General features: G+C 35.2%; 1 protein-coding gene across 1 annotated transcript in view; it reads right to left on the minus strand.

The window, feature by feature from the left end:
- Positions 1–1,566: 1,566 nt before the first annotated feature.
- MEI4 (meiotic double-stranded break formation protein 4) overlaps positions 1,567–20,298 on the minus strand; it is a gene marked incomplete at both ends in the record, with an annotated part of 110,163 nt that continues 91,431 nt past the window's right edge. Inside the window, one exon of the mRNA XM_082756184.1 lies at positions 1,567–1,818. Coding sequence (XP_082612310.1) covers positions 1,567–1,818 — 252 coding nt within the window. The remainder of the gene's footprint in view (positions 1,819–20,298) is intronic.

Below are 20,298 nucleotides of genomic sequence, written 5' to 3' on the forward strand. Positions count from 1 at the left end.
AAAAAAAAAAAAAAAAAAAAAGCACAGTAGTTCCTGAGTGGCTGCCAAACATATGTCCTTATTTACTTACCTTTATTTTCTTTAATTTGGCTAAACTTATATGATTTTCTAATTTTCTAATGTGAATATTCTGGAACACTTGCTTTGCAAATAAAATAGACTTCTGTTGAAAGAAAGTTTGCTAAAAGAAAGGATTAAACAAATGTTACACTATGACATACCAAATACTAAGTTTAAAAAACATAACAATGTTGTACAGTATATAAACAATTATACGAATATCTTTCACGAGCCAATTCAACATCAAAATAACTGGATTTGCAAATACAAAAAAAAAATCTTTTACCTATGTAGAAAAAATAGGTTTATTATCTCAAGTGCATCCAAGTTAACAAGATAAATTATTTACAGTACTGAAAATGCCATGTTTCAGATAATTTTTGGACATAAAAATTGGTCTTTAAAAAGGGGAAGGATAAGGATAAATGCTAAAAATGTTTTAGATTTTTGGTGACTATACACTACAAGGAGACATAATGAAACTCAAATGCTGTCTATCTACTAGAAAAAATGCTGTCATTATAAAAATTACCACCACCTCCACCCCCAATTTATTAAATCTTCTCTGGATCAGTTAAGCTATTGTTGAACTCATTTTACAGGCCTTTTATGTTTCTATTAACATGTGATGTTAATTATTACTATGAATACAATTGTATTGCACAAAAATGAAATGTAAAAAAGGACAATAAACAAGTAACCATACAAATGAGATTTTATCAATGTTCACTAATTTTGAACAGAAAGATTTAAATCGATCATAAAAGGAGTTAAATTTAATCAGACAATCTTTGAAATCATTAGTCAACTCAGAGTAAATCTGGCCTACTGTTTACACACACAGAGGAAAGCCAAGCAATATACAATGAGAGTAAGAAAGTTGTAAAACTAAGCATCAGATTTTATTTTGCTCAGATAATAATTATTTTGATTAAATCAGAAACTAAGACTGTCCTGGAAGAATAGGTATTTATAAGTTACCAAGTTTAAAAATAAACATTTTTTTTTTCTGATTCCATTATCAGACAGCAATCTTTGCTCCATCATACTGAGCATGTCATTGCCATTTTTTTTTTCCAGATGTTCAGTCTTTTATTTCGTATTATCAATATGCCCAACCATCGAATGTCTCCCATGCACACAGAAGCTACAGAACTCTTTGTTTCCTAATGTGGAAGCCTAGGTCTACACACCCATTATTTCTTGGCTTTAAAGTTCATAGTGCATATTGAGCATCACCTGAAACATTTTTCTTTGGTACCATTTTCACTGTGTATGCAAACACCAACATATTGTTTTCCATTACAATAAATAGCTTTTATTCAAAACAGCATCTGGATTATTACATTTCTTGTATATTTAAAAGTGGAAATAAATTGTATTATCTCCGAAACTGCTGCAGTTTAAAGTAAATGTTTTCCAATAACTACAATTTTCCTGTCTGGCTCAAACATTTTCCAATGCAGTCCCACAACAAAGGCACTGTTAAGAAGTAGGTTGGTTGTTTTAATCAATTTGTATTTGAGCTGAGTTCAAAAGAACACTCACTCTCCATAAATATAAAGAAAACAAAGGGAATTCATCTGAAAGGTGAAGAATAATTTGATCAAGGTTCTTCAGAAATTTGATTTTTTCTTCTCCATCATAGTCCAAGCTTGAAATATTACTTTTTTCTGTCTGATATTGAAGAAGTTGTTCCAGAATCATGAACAAAGAAAAAATATTTTCATACTGAGTAATGTCATATATTTCATGGATCTGGGAATAAAGGAAAATCAATGCATAAGCACAGTGTGAAAACGTTTCAAAAGCCCAGCATCTCAGATGACAGTTTAAAGAATAATGTTAAAATTTGCAGTAATACGTAGTATTTATATAATTAGAATGGTTACATATTCAGACACAATTACTTCTAAGAAATGTTTTCCTCTATGTGGTAACAGCCAAACAACTAACTCAATCAAACTGCCATATCGAAGGTCAGCACAACCTCCTGTCCTGGAGTCAAAGAAGGTTTTCTCTACCTAATTATTCACATGCGGTGACATATAATAATGATCTACAAATCAACAGCAACAGCTTTGTTTTAGGCATATAATTAAAGTTGGTGGATTTTCATTTTCTGAGAAATGAAAAGCGTAAAAATTCTCTCAGTTGTCATCTATGCAAATGATGCTTCTAGAAAGCAAATAAAAAGTCAGGGTTCTTACTCTCAGTAGAAAACGTCCAAATCACTATCCATATCTCACCCAATTACAAAGGGGAAGTGCCAGTTTGTCAAATAAGCTTGCTGACCAAGCTTAGAATTTATTATAAACATCAGTGCTATCTGATGTAAATGCAACTGTCCTGTATTTGGAAACCACAGTTTCAATCTGATATTTTATAATCTCTGCTGTACATGCGGAATAACTGATATGATAAAACCTTAAACCTTGGGGAATTATCTTTTTGGAATGAAATTCTACGTCCTGCTTAACAGTAAAATCTATCAATAACATTAGATGACCTTGTTCTGAAAAAGACTGCAATTATGGTAGCTGGTTGATCAGAACTCAGAGGTTAATCATAGAAAATGGACCAATAGCTCTAGCAAACCTAAACAACTATTTAGGCCTAGAGTACAAAGCTAAGGTCTAGGCTTTGACGTAGGTCTATGAAATCAGTCTGAAATCATTTTACCACCCTAAACCATATACTGCTAGATTTTCCAGTGTATAACATTTATTACGTAACAATTGCTTTTATAGATGAGGCAAGCGATTCTTGATCCCACTAGAATCTAATAAAAAGACAGCATTTTGCCTTCTCCTGGTAAGGCCCCTTCAGTAGATGGTGGTTCAGGGGAATGTTTACTTTGTGTTTCTCTTAAACCTAAAATCTGTGTTTGAGGCTCCCCAGCGTAATGTCTTTCAGGTATTGACCTCCTATGTCAAGGACAACACTAAGACACTACAGCCATCTGATTGCAAAGCCTTGATGGGGCAAAGTCATTTTGCTGTGTTTTCCAGACATCATAAAAATTAGGATAATTGATGAAAATATTATCCCTAGCCTTGCAAGTTCCAGTTACGTCTCTCTATAACTTGGTAAGAAAAAAACCACAGTCCAAAAGCCACCCCCATTCAAAACTGACATTCTTATCACAACAGATAACAAAAAAAATTAAAAGCAGAATATTAAGTATTTGTGAAGTCCAATTAAACCCAACTGTACAATTAGGAAAATCCTTTTTATAACTTGACACTGTAACTTGCATGGTTTAAAGGGTTCTTTCCTTCTGTTGTGCACCATCATGTCATCACCATTTGGCTAGCACTCTGAAAATACATTTTCTTTCCCTCAATAACAGTGTATTCACAGATTATTAATTTGTGTTAGTCCCTCATTAAATATTATAGAAAAAGAAACAACATACAATGGTAAACTATGATTCTGATGAGAAAAATGACTATGCAGAAACATAATTTGAAGTTCTATGCTTCTAGCTGCTGTAACTTGGGTATTAGAAGTACAAGGAAAAACCTTTGTTTGATTTGTAAGCATTGGCCTTACAAATTCACTCAGATCCTCCTTTCACATGAGTAATCAATAGAAAAGGTTTTAGAAAGGAAATTATGTCACTTCACTTATCCCTATAACCTCAGGCTCTTCCAAGCAGTTAAGCAACTGTTACTTTCATTGGGTCTCAAAAAGTGCAACTAATTGCGACTTAGTAAACTATCTAATTGATTATGGATAATAGAAACCGCAAGCTAGCTAATTACCTTTCATCTGCAAATACTACTGCACTAAAATAAAATGGGTTTAGCCGCACAGAAAGGGTAAGTCTGATGGCACGGAGGAAGCATTTATTGAGGTAATTGCTTTTCAGGGGACAAAGGCACTTCAAAATAGTTTTATAATACCAGGAGAAAAATATCAGTCTAGAACATTTGCTGGCTCAAGGCTTATTAACCTTTCCAACCCATTTAATAATCTGAACAAAACATGTCTCCAGTTCTTTTCCCAGATGTTTTTGTGTAGCGCTAATTGATGCAATTACTACCAATGTAAATCTATGCCACAGAATTAGTAGAGGAATATCTTTACTGCTACCAATGGTTAGTTAGATAACAAACCTATTCTTCTTGCTTACCAATGTGTATAAGTGAGAAGCAGAATATGCACTTGTGCACGTCCATACATACCCTTGCACTAAGCTAGTCCATCCAGAAAGTTCAGAGGTATGTTCATAAAGCAAACCTTCTATATAGACTCTAATTTCAATATATATTTATACCAATTTTAATTAAGTCTTACATGAACTCCATTTTTTTCAGAAAGAATTTAAAGAAAAAAATAAACATACTTTTTACAGATCAGATTGGTATGCACTGTGGGTTTTGGACACTTTTTTTTTTTTTTTGATGGGATCAGTCCTTGCTGATTTTTCCTCATGAGGTATTTGGAAATATGTTTATTAACAATAAAACGTATTTTGCAAACACTTCATTTTTTTTTTAATTTAACTTTTGAAATTACTTTTTTGTTCTGATTTCTCAATCCATTTTTTTTTTTCAAAGTAAAGTAACTTAAAAATTATTAATTATATAAGACTGAGCTTTACATAAGATAGAAACAAAGGACTGTGTGGATCTCCTGGCTGCATTAAATGATCTGCTAATCAGCATTCATGCATTTATATAAGGAATCTCATGCTATTAGTAAAACAGCCCATGCCACTCTTTCCAGGTCACACAGAGACTGCTCCAAGGAGCAATACAAGTGAGCAGGAGCCCAGTGGTGCCCTGGAGCAGGGAGGTCCAGCAGCCTACTACATTGCTGGCCACGTGCTCCCTGCTTTGGGCCACAACTAGCTCATGCATTTGCATACTGCATCTGAGCTGGAGCAATCCCAAGCACAAATACAAGCTGGGTAATACAGGCTGAGAGGAGAATGAGAAGGACCTGGGGGTGTTGGTTGACAAGAAGCTCAACATGAGCCAGCAATGAGTGTTTGCAGCCCAGAAAGCTAAACGTATCCTGGGCTGCATCAAAAGCAGCATGGACAGCAGGGAAAGGGAGGTGATTCTTCCCCTCTTTAGTTGGCACAAAAACAACAGCACCCATCATATAAGAAAGCACACAGTAGGGTAACTGAGGGTATCCCTAATTGCTGTTTAGTGTTTAAATAACATGCTGATAAGCATCTCTGAAGTATTAAAGGCAGGCACACATGAAAGACTTTACAGGAAATCTTTTTGTTCTGAATTTAATACCATTGTCTCTTGTTAAAAGGTAATTACCTTACAAATTGCCATGCCTCAGGATACAGTCTTTAGCTGATTAGCATTTCTCTTTAATTGCTTTTTGTTGTGTGTTTTTGAAATGCATAGTTCCCTAACATCACTCCCAGTAATCATAATCTCCATTACCCACATCAATATTCACCTGCCAAGGAAGTTCAAACTGATTTACACACTCTTTTAGTATTTAAAGCAAAATTCATGCACCCTACAATTCCCTATTTAAATTTATAGTTAAAAAATAATAATAAATAAAGTCTTTTCAAAGCATTTTTTGATCTTTTGTTCAATGGGATCTGAAATTCTAGTTTTTCATGTCTTTATGGATGCTATCACTTTCTCCTCAAGTAGCTCAGTGAGATTCAAACATTCCACTTACAGATTAAGACAAAACTTGCCTGCAGAAAGGCTCAAGGAATAACTAATGTTTGTGAAAGTTCAACTGAAGAGGGGAGAATGTCAGTTAAACTCTCAGAACAAATGAATCTGCTGCTACAGTGCGTGCTGTGACTACAGTTCTGAGCAACATTCTGTCAACATCGTCTTGCACGTCCCAGCCAGACTCACCCTGGGCTTTTTTGTGAGATGTCTGAGAAGCAGCTGTAAGGATCCTCTGAAAATTGTCTGTCCAGAAATGGTAATTTGGCATACCATGGAAAACACTTCTGATAGCAAAGGGAACAAGCCCTTTAAATTCTATCACCCAAGGGGAAGATGTTTATCCCAGAAACATCGTGCCTCTTCCATGCATCATTTACCAGGGTCACTGGTACTAGTCCTTGAAAACTGAATTTCAAGAAATACCCAGGCCTTCTTAAGCAATATTATTCTTATCTAGTATTATGATTTCTGCAACAGATTGTAAGAAATTAAACATACCAGCAATAAAGTATGCAGGTTTTCTTTTTTCTTTTTTTTTTTTTTCCTGGATGAAGAGAAAAAAAAATGCCTCTATACCTGTAAACTCTTAGGAAAAAGCACTGTGACTAAAAGTAGAAAATAAAAAATAAAGGGAAAGGGGAGAAAATAGGCCTATCAATTCATCTATAAAACATAATAAGTTCTTCTGTCTTCTTCAGATGTTCAGACATACGCTTCTCTCCAAAAAGGAGCCTTAACACAATTTATGTTGACTTTCAACTTCCATCAAAATCATAAAAATCTGAGATAACAGACTGTAACACATTTTGTTTTGCCTTACCTGATACCCCACCTTTAAGCTCCTATTTGGGATTTGTTTTTCTTTCTCTGCTTATGTTCTGATTAGCTTTCAGGGAGTCAATGGATGATGATTATTATGAATGAGGTACTAACTACAAGTGGAAACCAAGAAAAGACAGAGGCCTCAGTACATGAGCATCCAGATTTTACAATTAGAAGGTAAAGCCATGTATCAAGTTAGAAGAACATAACAAAAAAAGTAACCTAAAGATCAGGAAGCATATAAGCTGTCATCCCATCAGTTTCCCCATTTATTAGGTAGTGCTCATGAGGAAAGGAAGAAGTAGGACAGGAGAGGGCTCTCATATTCTTTCTTCAAATGTTCTCAACAATGGGAAGGAAGTTTTTCCTGTCCAAAAACCCTACTGTGCTTTGATTACAGCTGATATTTGAATGGACTGTCCCTTCTGTCTTCCCAGGCAGAACCACATTCATGGCCTCAATTGTCTATTAAGTTTCCACTCAATTCCCTAGGTCAGCCTTAAAGATGACAGGTTTGTTTTAGCAAAAATGTGAGAGAGAATGCATGCACAACATCACTTCATACTCTAACATACGTTTCTTTCATTTACCAAGTGTATGAATAACCCAGGCAACCACTGTGCTGTTGCTAACACAGGAGGTTCCCTCTGAGACTCAGGCAGCACTTCTGTGCTGTGTGGGTGACAGAGCCCTGGCACAGGCTGCCCAGAGAGGCCGTGGGGTCTCCCTCTTCCAAGACCTTCAAAAGTCACCTGGACATGGTCCTGGGCAGCCTGCTCTGGGTGGCTCTGCTTGAGCAGGGGTTGGAGCAGATGGCCTCCAGAGGGCCCTGCCCACCTCAGCCAGTCTCTGATTCTGTATTGGTTTCATAATTTTTGTTAACACAAATGCATATATCTTTGGAGAATGCACAAAAGTACTGAAAATAAAAGTCACTTTGCTTTAGTGGTTCTAACAAACGCAATTCTGAGAGTAATGTCAGATATATGCTCATTAGTACTTTATCGTAATTCATTCATTTTGAAAAGAAGTCTTTTGAACATGCTTTTCATCTCGCAGGGCTTTTTTGTTTTTCTACAAGCATGATACACTTGCCTCTCATTCAGCTTGACTTACTAAAAAAATCACCTCTTCCAATATGAGGGATGAAAAGCATTAAATAAAACTAGCAAGTGACAGATGGCTGGTCTGACAAGAAATCAAAGTAGTAGTTTAAACCCACAACGTGTATTTAAATTGCTTGCCACAGCACACTGCGAATGCTGGAAGTTTGCATGGCGTGAAAGGTTATGTATACAAATGCATGTACAAACAGACAAACTCCACCTTAGATAGTCCAGATTGTTGGATACTGGGGAAATATTGCTGTAAAGATCTTCAGACCCTTCCCTAAACCTCTACTTTAATGGCTGTCAGAAGCAGAATATTTGGCCTCTGGTCCGACAGCATAACCACTCTTGTGTTCCCCTGCCTCTTTTCCCGTCTTCTTTACTGCCCTACACACTACCAACACCATGTTACTTCAGAGAAAAAAAAATCCCCTCCCTTTCTGCGGGAAAGTAAAGATTATTTTCAGCTCAGGAAGCCACCAAACAATTGCTGTCTATGCAGAACAAACTTCATCAGCTATAGTGAGTCAGCTTCCTCCAAAGCCAAAGAGAACCACTCCAGGTTCCCAATCACAAAGTCTGAACAGAAAAAAAAAATAAAATAGGAGTTTTCAGACTAACTGAAAGCACAATACCTATTCAAAACTTGTATCTAGCTGCAGCAAAACAGAATAGGAAAACCACGAAAAACAAGATAAAAAACCTACCAAATAGCAAGAAGAGTGATTCTAGACATTGTCCTATATGAAGAAAAGCACAAAGCTGGTTGGGACACAAGCCTAAGATTTTTAAGAAGAAAATGACATCTGCTTTCACTTTTATCCAATGAATCAAAGTCTCTGTATTCTTTTCATAAATAAAAAAAAAGGATATGCTAAAGGAATGCCAAAGACGATAGGCTTCCTTCCAATTCAGCAGTTATTCTTCCTCTTCCATGGACAGAGGCTGAATATTGAATGACTGTTCAAGACACTGTTATCTTAATCAACCTTTGTCTTTGGTTTAGGACAAAGCATTTTATTTATCTACTTTTTATTCCTCTTGTTTTGGCATAAATCTTGCATTTTGTTGTACAGAAAAAATCTTTAGGAAAACATTTATATTTCAAATAAATTAATACAATATACATTTCGTTTAAATAAAACATTTCCAAAAACTAGCTGCTGAAAATGGGTATTTCCCTTAGATAAGGCACAAAACATGTTTTTTCAGCAACACTAGTATCTGCATAAAACACCAGCTTTCCACTAGAATTATGTCAACAAAACCCATAACCTCCTCTCAGCTTTCAGAGAATACAATCAATGGCAGAATTTTAACAGGAAGCCTTGAGAGGCAAGTTAGGGTATTGTGATTTCATGAAAATTAGATAGGACAGACAAGCAGTGATACTTACTTACTTAATGTATACAAATTATGTGGAATATGTATGTAGAATAAATCTTGAATAGATTATCAGAATTCAATCACATGAAAATGATGTTGCTTATTCAGCTGAAATTTGTGAGAAATTATAGAAACATGATATCTACTTGAAAATCATGCAAAATATAAAATTTTATGAAAGAGCACACCACAGTGTATCTGAGAGATTATATACACGCTGTAAAGCTTCATTTTAGGAGCAATTACTCCTTTGCCTAAAACACGACAAAATAGAGAATTGAACAGATTGCTTCCCACAATCTTTTTAGGCTTTACAGAAGTGAAATGGTATGGCTGTGAGTAAATATGGTTTCTCCTTCAAAATTGCTTTTCCATTAATTTCACATTATACTCTCCCGCAAAACTCCAGACCAGTAGTTTTCTAGAAGTTTTCACTTATTTTATTTGTTTGTTTATTTTTAAGTGCTACAGCTGTACAGAAGTGTAAAAAGACAGGTTTTTAAGAGCTTCAGAGCAGCAGTTTGGAACTTTCAATGTCACAGCAGAACCAGCGCTGGAAAGCAATGATAATGCAGCTCAAGACTGGCCCTCAGCAAGCTGGGGTACCTCTAAAAGCAGCTACGTTTAGAGAGATTCTTTTGAAACCAACAAACTTCTACAACTGTGTGAAAATTGTAGCATCCTGACAAACATACAAAAAAAAAAAAAAAAAAGTAAACTTGAAAGGGATTAGACAACAAATGGTTTGAAAGAAAATCAAGTTGGCTTCTATTTCTGAAGCAGAAAATAATGCAAAAACTTTACAGAGAGGATTGTGTACAAAACATTGCTTATAATTCTAAGTTACAGTATCATCAGAAACAATCATGGAAGAATTCTTAGAAAACATCTGAAATCTGTGAGCATTATTATTATTACTGAAATATACGAGACCATACCAAACCAAACAAACTCCAAAGGCTTCCTATACTCAAATCTGGAATAGTTAGATGTCAGATGTTAGCCTTGGGGCACATTCTCTGCTGTGCAAGTCATACTTTGTGCATGGCCAAATCTTCAATCTGGATTGTTCCAAGCATCTTTCCTGTGTAACCTGACAACGGCACAACTGGCCTTAACTAAAGGAAAAGATGCTAGAGAGTATAAAATTAGGTCAAAATGTGGATGTATAATGACATTTTCAGCAACCACACAGCCATTTACAACAACAGTCATTCATTGTGCTAGCAGGATGCCATTTAGAAATGATGGATCTGGGAATGTCAGGATTTGAAATGATCTAGAAGGAAGTTAAAGAAAAATTCAAAAGATTTACACATGGCAGGAGAAGCATACGATTTTTCAATCTGTGGCATAACTTTTATGACATACCAGTACAGATCAATAACACTGCCTAGAGCTGACAGCTCACAGAGAGGTACAGGCCCCTCTGTCCTTCTCAGAACTCATTTGAAGGACAATGCAGCGCTGCTGAGTTGGGCACCTTACAGCTGAGTACCCTAAGAAAAAGACAGTCAATTTTATCTTGTCCACACTACGCCAAAGACCTAAGAACAATAATGCTAAAAACAACCAGAAGTGTACTGCATTTCACTGAGTCACCCAAAAGCAGACTGTTGCAGGTAAAGTGCAGAGAGATATCACAATAGTTTAAAGCAGAAGCACCAATTTCAGCAGTCATTAGAAACAACTGCCCAACCAGAACTGTATGACTGAAGTCAAAATAAAAAAATAAATTAAACAAAGCCCAGTGAAACAGCATCTGCACTGAGAAACCTAAAAGACAGCATTTTAGACAAATGACTGAGGTGCCTGTTGGAGCTATTACAGAATGCTGACATAAACATACCTACTGAGGCCTGTACGGGACACTGATGAATGTTAGCAAACTGAATTTTCCAGTAAGAAAATTGTCCTTTATGGGGATGTGTTATGATAGTTGCATAAAATGTACATCACAGTAGCATAAAACAGACTGAATAGAACAGTGTATCATTCCATGACACTGCTGGAAGTCAAGAACATACTTCTACTTGGTGGAACTAAACTTTGTAGAAAAAGTTCAAACCCACCTTTCACCTGAGGCTGTAGTGTCCTCATGATGTCCCTGCCATTCCTTTTCCCACAGTACCCCAATCTCCACCCTTTAAGCTCTTCTCCATCTTTTCCCTCCCCCATCTGAGGAAAATAGGAGGCAAAATAAAGTGTCCCATTGGCACGACCATATTCTTGGCCAAGAACAGAACCACACTAATCTGAAACACATGCGCTGTTTTTCATCACCAGAAACTCTTTCGCGTCTCTGAATTCTGAATCTGAACAAAATAGATTTATTTTCTTTTTAAAATTTGATTTGATCTTCCCACAGGATCAAGGTAGTATTTAAGAATTCTGAAACACTGCATGCTGCTTGTATGAAAAGCAGAGTTTAAAATGCAATTAGAACGTGGCACATACAATTACCAAACAATTGTGGAGCTTAACACGATTTCAAGGAGGTTACAGAAAACAGTCCCTAATCCTCACCACCATTAAGGCAGCACATGACCTTTGGTGTAAGAGAACAAATCACATCATACTAGAAGAACTAAGGTAACTGACATTCTCAAAGATCATTCTGTTCTTTCTGCCAGTGCCACAGTGCCTGCCAATTATTAAATGAGCACACAGCACACTAGATGCAATGCTAATGTCAGGTTTACTGTGCAATCAGAATGCAATGCTAGACACGGCACAATATTTATTATGAATGTGTACCGAAAAGATTAGAAAAATTCCAGCAATGTGAAGGAGAATTAACTTTCCAAAATGATAGCTAAGCTTCATTTTGAGGCAGATTTCTTTTAATTAGATTGGTCTGGAACAAGAAATAAACAATTACTCCCTTCTAACTGTGAACCAGATGTCACAATTCAAAATACCTGCTACTTTATTTTGCATAAAAATCTATTTACTATCAGTTAATTCTGTTTAATGACTACCGGTAGGCAATGCATACAGGAATGTAGCAATACTTCTCTAAGGGCCATTAGCAACACAATGGCATTCCTCTTTTCTCAGCTATAGAATTGTGTTACTTTAAACAGATATAATGTTGTACATTTAATGCAATTTAACATAATTGCTTAATTTATTAGTAAGGATTAAAACTACAGTGCAAGGTATTAAAAGATAATATTAACAACTCGCACTGAAGACAGGCCACATAAATCTTCAAAACGATTTCAGATGACTGCACAAATTACATTAAGAAAAATATGACAGGAAATCATTATGGACTGACTCATTAAAAGAGGAGAAAAGAAACAAAATCAAATGCTATCAAAATTAAACTGCATAGATCATCTCTGTTATGCTGTACTAGACACCTAGCAAATTTTTAGCTATTAGAAGATGTAGGCTACATGGACTAGTAATCTACTAACCAGAGAAAGACGTCAGCTACAATATTAATAAAACTCTTGTTTTAATGGTCTAACTTATGTCATTAGACAAAAGTCACTATCTGAATCTGGGCTTTTTTACATTCTATTGCTACCATCCATATTCTCTGCAAGAGCACTCATAAAGCAGAGAGAAAAATCCTGGGACAACACAGCAATTTTCAGACTATGAACAAGTAAGAGAGAGACTACTGCTGCATTTTAATGGCTTTTAGGTATGTATACAATACATCCCCTCAAGCTTCTCTGATGACAGCACATTAGCCCACAAGGAACTCATGCTGTGACTGTTTCTGCTACCTGACCTAACTCATTTAAATCTAATTCAGGTCCTCTTACACTATATTGGCATACAGCCATTGACTTAGAAATGGTTTTAAGCTTTCCAGTCCACAAATTCTTAAGGTTTTCTCGTTTGGTTGTGTCACAGGTCCGTCTCTTTTCCTTAATGTTATGTACGTTAGATCCCTACAGAAGATGGAGTGATTAACACCACATATAAACTATGGTTCATTTAATGCTCTTTTCAGTCCTCAGTCCTCTGGCCAATAAGCATTGAAAGAATTCCCTAATCATAAAGGATTAGACTTTTTCCACCTACTGTTCTCTCAGTGGGATGTCAGACTAGTGTTCAGAACTGTTCAAGGTCAGACTGGGGCCATTACCACTCTGTATGTGGTTTTACCTTCCCATGAAGCTTTCTAGGATAGCTGTAAACTCTTTTCGGAATAAAATATGTCTTGATATCTGTTCCAATCCACCATGTTCCCAGGTGACTTCTCAATACTGCCAAATTCCCAAGACAGATAGTCTCAAATGAGTTGGACTAAAAGAATTAAAGCAGTTCCAAGAGTAATTCTCCCAATATACCATATTTCTCCAACAGCAAGAATGAAAGCGGTGGCAAACTGTATATTCATCTTATGCTAGTGCTTAAGCATGCGACACAAGACTTTCTTCTGGATAAAGTCAATGGCTCTTGCTGCTTTATTAGAGATAACTGACAAAGTTACCAACAACAGAAATCATACAAAGTTTTGTGATTTTTTTTCTTAATGCTGAAAAAGGGTAGTAGAACTTGAAAAGACAGTTTTCTGCCTTTTTCACTCAGCAGTTGTAAATCATCATCATTTGGGACAAACATCTTTTATTTCAGAGCTCTATTCGAGCACTAAGTTCATGTTTTCTGTCCTAAGACACATTTTACTGTCAAGCAAATGTGCACAACAGCAAAAAAGAAGAAATACATTTGACCATTAGCAGGACAGATAGTGTCCTGCTACCTATCTGCTGTAATAATATGGAGAGTCAGATAGTCAGCAGCACATTCTTCCTGAACCAATCCTGTTTCTTGCCTCACAGTCAGTTGTACCAGAAAACAAGCTCAACAGATCAGGCATGTAGCATTTGAAATATTTTTATTGATGTAATCCACATGCATTGTTCCTAAGAGCAAACAACACTTGAAGGTGGAATACTACTGTGACAAGACAAGTTATTCCATTTATATGTGGTCTTCCCGTCTGTCCAGGTGTCACCTTTTCCTCCTGACAAACTTAGAAGAGTTTTGGAAACATTTAGAAACACCAAGCAAGATCTTTCAAGGAGCAGTAACAGCTTTCCAGTTCTTTAGCACATTCAGGGTTTCTTGCATAAATTGCAGTATCTTCTAATGACATTTTCTAAGAACATGATAAAGGTTAGAACACAGTATTTTTTGAACCTGCCATTCCTATTCACTGTTTAGGATCCATCAGACCTAGATCCTCCGAGAATCACAAAATACTGGCTGAAAGTTAATGCCTTAGAGAGAAACACATCTGAAGTGTTATCAATAGCCCAAAGATAAAAGTTAAAGCTGAGAAGGACAAAAAGGTTGCATAGAATTAGCTCACATAATGGACTGAGCTAACTCTTTCATGAAATGTCCACATGGAAAAAGTAGAAAGAAATTTCTGGCACAGGATCTGAAGACAGGAAAGAAAATATACCAGGTGTTACCTTTGAACAAAGGAATCTTCTCTGCATTGTATGCGTGTGTTGTAATCCCTCATTTGTTTCCTCTTTAAATCACAGTCTTCCTTTCTCTCAGAATAGATGACCTTACATGTCTCTAAATCTGCTGCTCTTATCTGAAGCCTTTCTGTTCTGTTACATATTTTTCTGAGAAGACATTATCACATGCTCACTGCAACTCATAGTCTGTATCATTACTGGTTTACCTCATAGTCTTGGTAACAGTTTAAAACAGTTGCTCTGCCTGGAAATAACAGCTAGCAACCTATTTTCTGCACTTGTTAAATGATATGAAATTAAATTTCAAGAATTCATTCTTAAGGGTGAAACAAAATATTCATTCATTATGGCCAAGAATGAAAAATAACACTAACTGAAGTATTCCAAATTTGAATCTAAAATAGCTAGCACCACCTTGCTACACTAACTTAGGAAAAAATGACAAAATACTTGGAGTGCTTTTTAATTTTCTTCTCTTGCACTGCAGTATGATTTATCTTATGATTTAAAACTGTGCTTAATTGCATATTAAGAGTTGACAATATGTGCAAAAAGATTTTATTAATACAACTGCCTGTCATATTTCATATTGAAAACAATCTACACTGGCTCACCTATAAAATGAGCTCATAACAAAGGCCTACTTCATGCAAAGAAGCACATTTAATATTCCACACAGACTGTAATTGCCATTCTACTGGTTTTATAATACTCATATTTGTAAGCAGTTTTGAATAGCAGTCAATTACTTATTCTATTGGAATGCTCCCCTTACATTTACATTAAGAACCTTTGAGAAGACAGTCACTGACTGGCATTAATAATTTTGCAGGAACATAGATACATCTTTTAGCTTTAATTTGACTTTGCTCTAGTCTTGAAGTATTTTTTTTCTTTGTTTAAAAAAAAGTAGTTTAAGTATTTAGTGATTATTCCAGTACCTTCAGTATTCACTAAAGAGACAAACAACTGAGTTCTGAATTGCTTTAGAAAGCTACAGCACAGTAGTAACACCATTAGAACATATTGCCACAGACTTTTGATAATCTATTTTAAGAAGGAACTCTGGATTTTAACAGGGTGTGTACGTAAATAAAAGAAGAATCAGTGCAATACAAATATGAATGACCTGTAAGATTAGCAAAATGCACTGTTTAAGGTATTTTCAATATGAAACTGAGTTAGCAAGACTGGGAAAACGTGTTTGATGGGTGTCTTCCTAGTTCTGCTAACCCTTCTACTTTGTCCTCTCGTTATGGAAAGTGATGTAAGAAACAAGTATTTTGTATTAGTTACATACCCTATTTAGTGCTGGACTGGTTTTGCTGTGCTTCATTAGTTAATCAAATGTGAATATTATATAAGCAGTATTTTAAGTGGTATGGTATAGAACTTAGTAAACTGCAAATAACAGTGCAATCTGTTAGCATAAATCAGAGATGAAAGTGTACAAATCTATAATTTCTGCAGAAAGTAACACTGTAAGAAAATGGGACATCAAAAGCACTGGTACTGATTGACTTTATTTAAATGAATATATGCAAATCTCTTCCTTCCCACTTCCAACTTGAAATAAAAGATTTAGATTCCTCAACTAAGGAAACCACTTTGCAATTTACAAACTGAATCTCTAAGGACAGTTGCACCGAAAAACAAAATTTAAGAAATATGCATTTCTTAAACTTTTCCTACTTTGTAGAATAGCTGTCTCCCACTCATTGTATCTACTGCTGTCAAGCCTATCCTTAAGTGTTCACTTCTTTCTGAGCACTGTATCAGGAGTTTACTGAAAGATTTCACACTGAGAAATAGACACATACAAGTGGAAGCACTGTGGTACTTCTTCAGTTATGTCCCACTGTGATGGGACACTTGCAGTCTTACAGTACAAAGCATTTCTGTTGTTTGTTTTCTAAATCAAGAAAGATACAAGATAAAAATATAAATATTTAATAAAAATAAGATGAATAGCAGTTCAGCTTCTAAACATAGTGAACCAATTAAAAAGTTCTGAAACTAGAAATATCAACAACCTTGGAGTAAACCATGTGGTGAAATGACAGGGATCAATTATTAAAAATGAAAAGCAAAAAGTTGTGAAAAAAGAAGTAAAAACTGACTGACAGCAAAAAGCTGAACAGACAGTGATGGTGACTCACTAGCCCACTTTGAGAAGTGCACCCTAACCAGAAAATCACATCTACTGCTCAGTCTTAAATATTAGCTTCAAGCAGGCACACAATATAAGAACCAGAAACAACAGTGAGCTGGGATAAGAAATCAGTTATTTCAGGATTTACAGCCAGACAGTCCTTGTTTGTATATTATTTGTAGCTTTTCCTTAAGTCTGTGACATTCTATTTTGTGTGTGTATGTGGGACTGCAGAAGGCAGTAATTCTACACAGTCCATAAAATCAAAATAAATAAAAAAATTCTCCTTTGCTGTTACTTTGCTTACTTACAAATCAATTCTCAAAAAGTTTTTCTTTCTGTTGCTGTTTTCAGATCTTATGACAGTTTCTTTCTCCTTCCTAATTCGAAGTCTGTATTAATTCAGTGGCATTTCTACAGCACAACTGGCCTCGAAGGGAAGAGAGTGTAAAAAGAAACTAAATAAACAAATTCATATTTTTCAGAACAAATATATTGATTTACATCAAAGAACGACACAAAAACAGAGCAGTAAGTCTACTCCATTTTGTAAAATAACTACAAGTTCTTGGTGATCATGTATCTGAAACAATATTAAATAATGTAGTGTGATGTTTTTACATAGTCTTTAATTTTGTATCTAGAAGGAGCCACAAAGATTATATTGTTCGATCATAAAGGGTCTCAAAGAAAAAAAAAAACAACTTTTTTTTTTGTACTAGAAATTGCAGTTAATCATCTTTCAGAAAGGCACTTAGATTTCTATTAAAGATAAGCCATAGAAGTTGCTATTCTCCTTGTTATCTTTCATATATAACCTGAATTTTCCAAGTGTTAATATTAGAGATAGAAAAGTATGCTGATGTGAAAACAAACCCATTAAAAGTAAACATGAAAACACTGATACAGTATTAAATAATCTCTGCACAGAAAACAGAAGAGGATGCAATGAATAGTACTGAACGTAAGAAAAAAATGCAAGTGACTAACGAGAGAATCTAAACGGATCACAGAATATCAATAAATAGTAGATTAAAGAAAAATTAAGAAGTTTAAAGCATATCAGGAATAAGAATAAAGCCATAGAGAAACTAAGATACCCTACTAAAGGAAGGCATGAAAATTATAAGTAGCTATGCAGAAAAAGCAGAAAATAAACAAGTTTTTCCTCTGATGTTGGAGTGGAAGAAAAGGATATCATTTGATATTCTAGACAGAATTGAAAATAGAGGATATAAAACAGCATCTGCAACAGCCTAGTACTTTGCTAAGGGATGCTCTCAATGTTCTTTCCAGAGCACCTTTCCAGTATTTTTTTCCACAGCATCAGGATTCATGTTAAAGCATCAAATGTCTGTACATTAAGCCCTAGATCACTGTATGAAGGATCTAACTCGATAGGATAAAGCATTTTCTAATAAGGCAGTAGGGCCTTCTGCTAAGCAGATTTCCTTTGTACAATTACAAATGAACTATAACACAGTTCTGCCCCCTATGCTCACTCTGAATATTAAAAACACAACAACCAAAAAAAAAAAAAAACCAAACCACAAAAAAAAACCCACGATGTTTCCTGTGCAAAAAATAACAAGTGCTATGTTGCTATCTTCAACACAAACAGAATATTTCATTGTTTGGACTGCAGATTAGGAGTATCAAATCAGACAGACCTTTCTTCTGCCTCAGAAAGATGCTGACACTAACAGATATTTTATTAAATCATAAAATCATAATTTACTTTTATATAGTTAATTAATTTTAAAAGAGCATGAAGAAGTAGAAGAGCAAAATTTATTATTATGGCTAATCATTTCAGGGATTATAATTAGTTCTAAAATAGTATTTGTAAGATGCCAATTTATTTTAAGTATCACAGTTCACTGCTTGTGTTTCTGGATACAACTGGCAGCTAATAAAACCAGCCTATGTTTTATTTATTAACTTAGCAGAAGTGCACTTACTAGATTTCACATTAATTGTTAGTATTCCACTACAGCAACAGAGCTTTGAAGGTTTTGTTAGAAATACGCCAGTTTCAACTGGTTGCCTGTATCTGAGTTTGTTCTCCAGATAAAATTCTTTTAAACTTAACAGTTCAGGTTTCTGCAAAACAGTTTGCTTATTTGTTTTGTCAATGGTAGAAACAGTTATAATGTGACAAATAATTGTTCACTGCTGCTCATTAATATACCACATGAGCAACTAAATCAATGTCTCAAATAATAAATAAATTCCAGAGACTGTACTGTCAATGTTCTATAACTACATTGATAGACAGAAATTCTTCAAAATCTTGCAAATGTATCATGTGAAATAGCAACTCTGACTCTTCTTAAACTTCTAACTAAAGAAAAAAGTTCCTTAGAAGCAAGGCTTTTTCTTTTTTTCAGACTTTTATATATAGTATATATAAAGCTATTTTTAATGTATTTTTTTATATATATATATATGTTTATATATATTATATATATATATTTATATATAGTATTTAGAAAGCTATATATATCAAATATGTAATATACATAATTTATTTATGTCTTCTTTGGAATTTGGAACTTAGCAAGGGCTCATATTTTACAAATAAGATACTGCTACCCCTGCTACCCAAATGACTACAGGCATCTTTGTGAGTGAAATTCCAGAAATCTGCCTCCTGAAGAGCCAAATGTAATAGAAATCAGTGTTTTGTGTACAGATTTCAATAAAACTTGCCATGTGTATATATACCACTACCTGCTCGAGCAGAAATTCATTGGGTGACACCACTTCTGAGCACATAAACCAGTCCCAGTCACTCACAGTGCATCCACACATGCATACCAATTATGATAAGGGAAGAAAAAAATGTTATTTTCTTTCCTCTCCTAGTACTACATTGCCTATTAGAAGAAGGAAGCATGCATTGATTTAAAAATGCATTTTAAAAGACAATATAACAAATGAGAAGTTGATCTTTTCTGTTGGGGGTACTGCATGTAAAATTAAAAGTTATGTCGCATGCTGTATACTATTGTGCCCCAATTTCTCATACCTGCAAGCGTGACAGTTTCTGAGACTTTTCCTAAAGTCTCTTAAAGGTTAACAGCAAGGGTATTTAAAATGCCCTGTTTTGGTTCCTCTGCCCTCACTTTTCAGGTAGGAGACTTAATTAGGAAGCACCTGAGGATGGTAAAAGATGTGTCATGCTGTTACAAATGGTCCTGCAGCTCTAAAGGGAGAATCCACTACTAACAGGGCTGGCTGGCTGTGGCACTGTGCCACAGGACCTGAGGCTGATGTGGTGCCAAGGTCACAGGGAAAAGCAAGAGCCTAAAAGCTCAGCCTGGCATCAGAAAGAGCAAATGCGCTTCAAATGTCTTCCTCATTCCAACACCATGAAGAAGAAGTAAGACTGAACTTCTGGAACAGTTTCTAATATCTTATTTTTTTGTACCTGGTAGTCACTCAAAATCTCACTCAATGTCTTTGAATATCTTACACCGTAATTTAAAACAAAAAAGAAAGAAAATATGGATGACATGAAAGTGATCACAATCACGAAATGGTTTACACAATTGTTTTCTTCTTAAACCTTATATTTGAATTTATTACTGCATATATATTATTGTCACCGTTGTAATCTTACAAGGATCATAACAGAA

The sequence above is a fragment of the Aythya marila genome (assembly GCF_965140915.1).
Source record: "Aythya marila genome assembly, chromosome: 3".
Classification (NCBI taxonomy): domain Eukaryota; kingdom Metazoa; phylum Chordata; class Aves; order Anseriformes; family Anatidae; genus Aythya; species Aythya marila.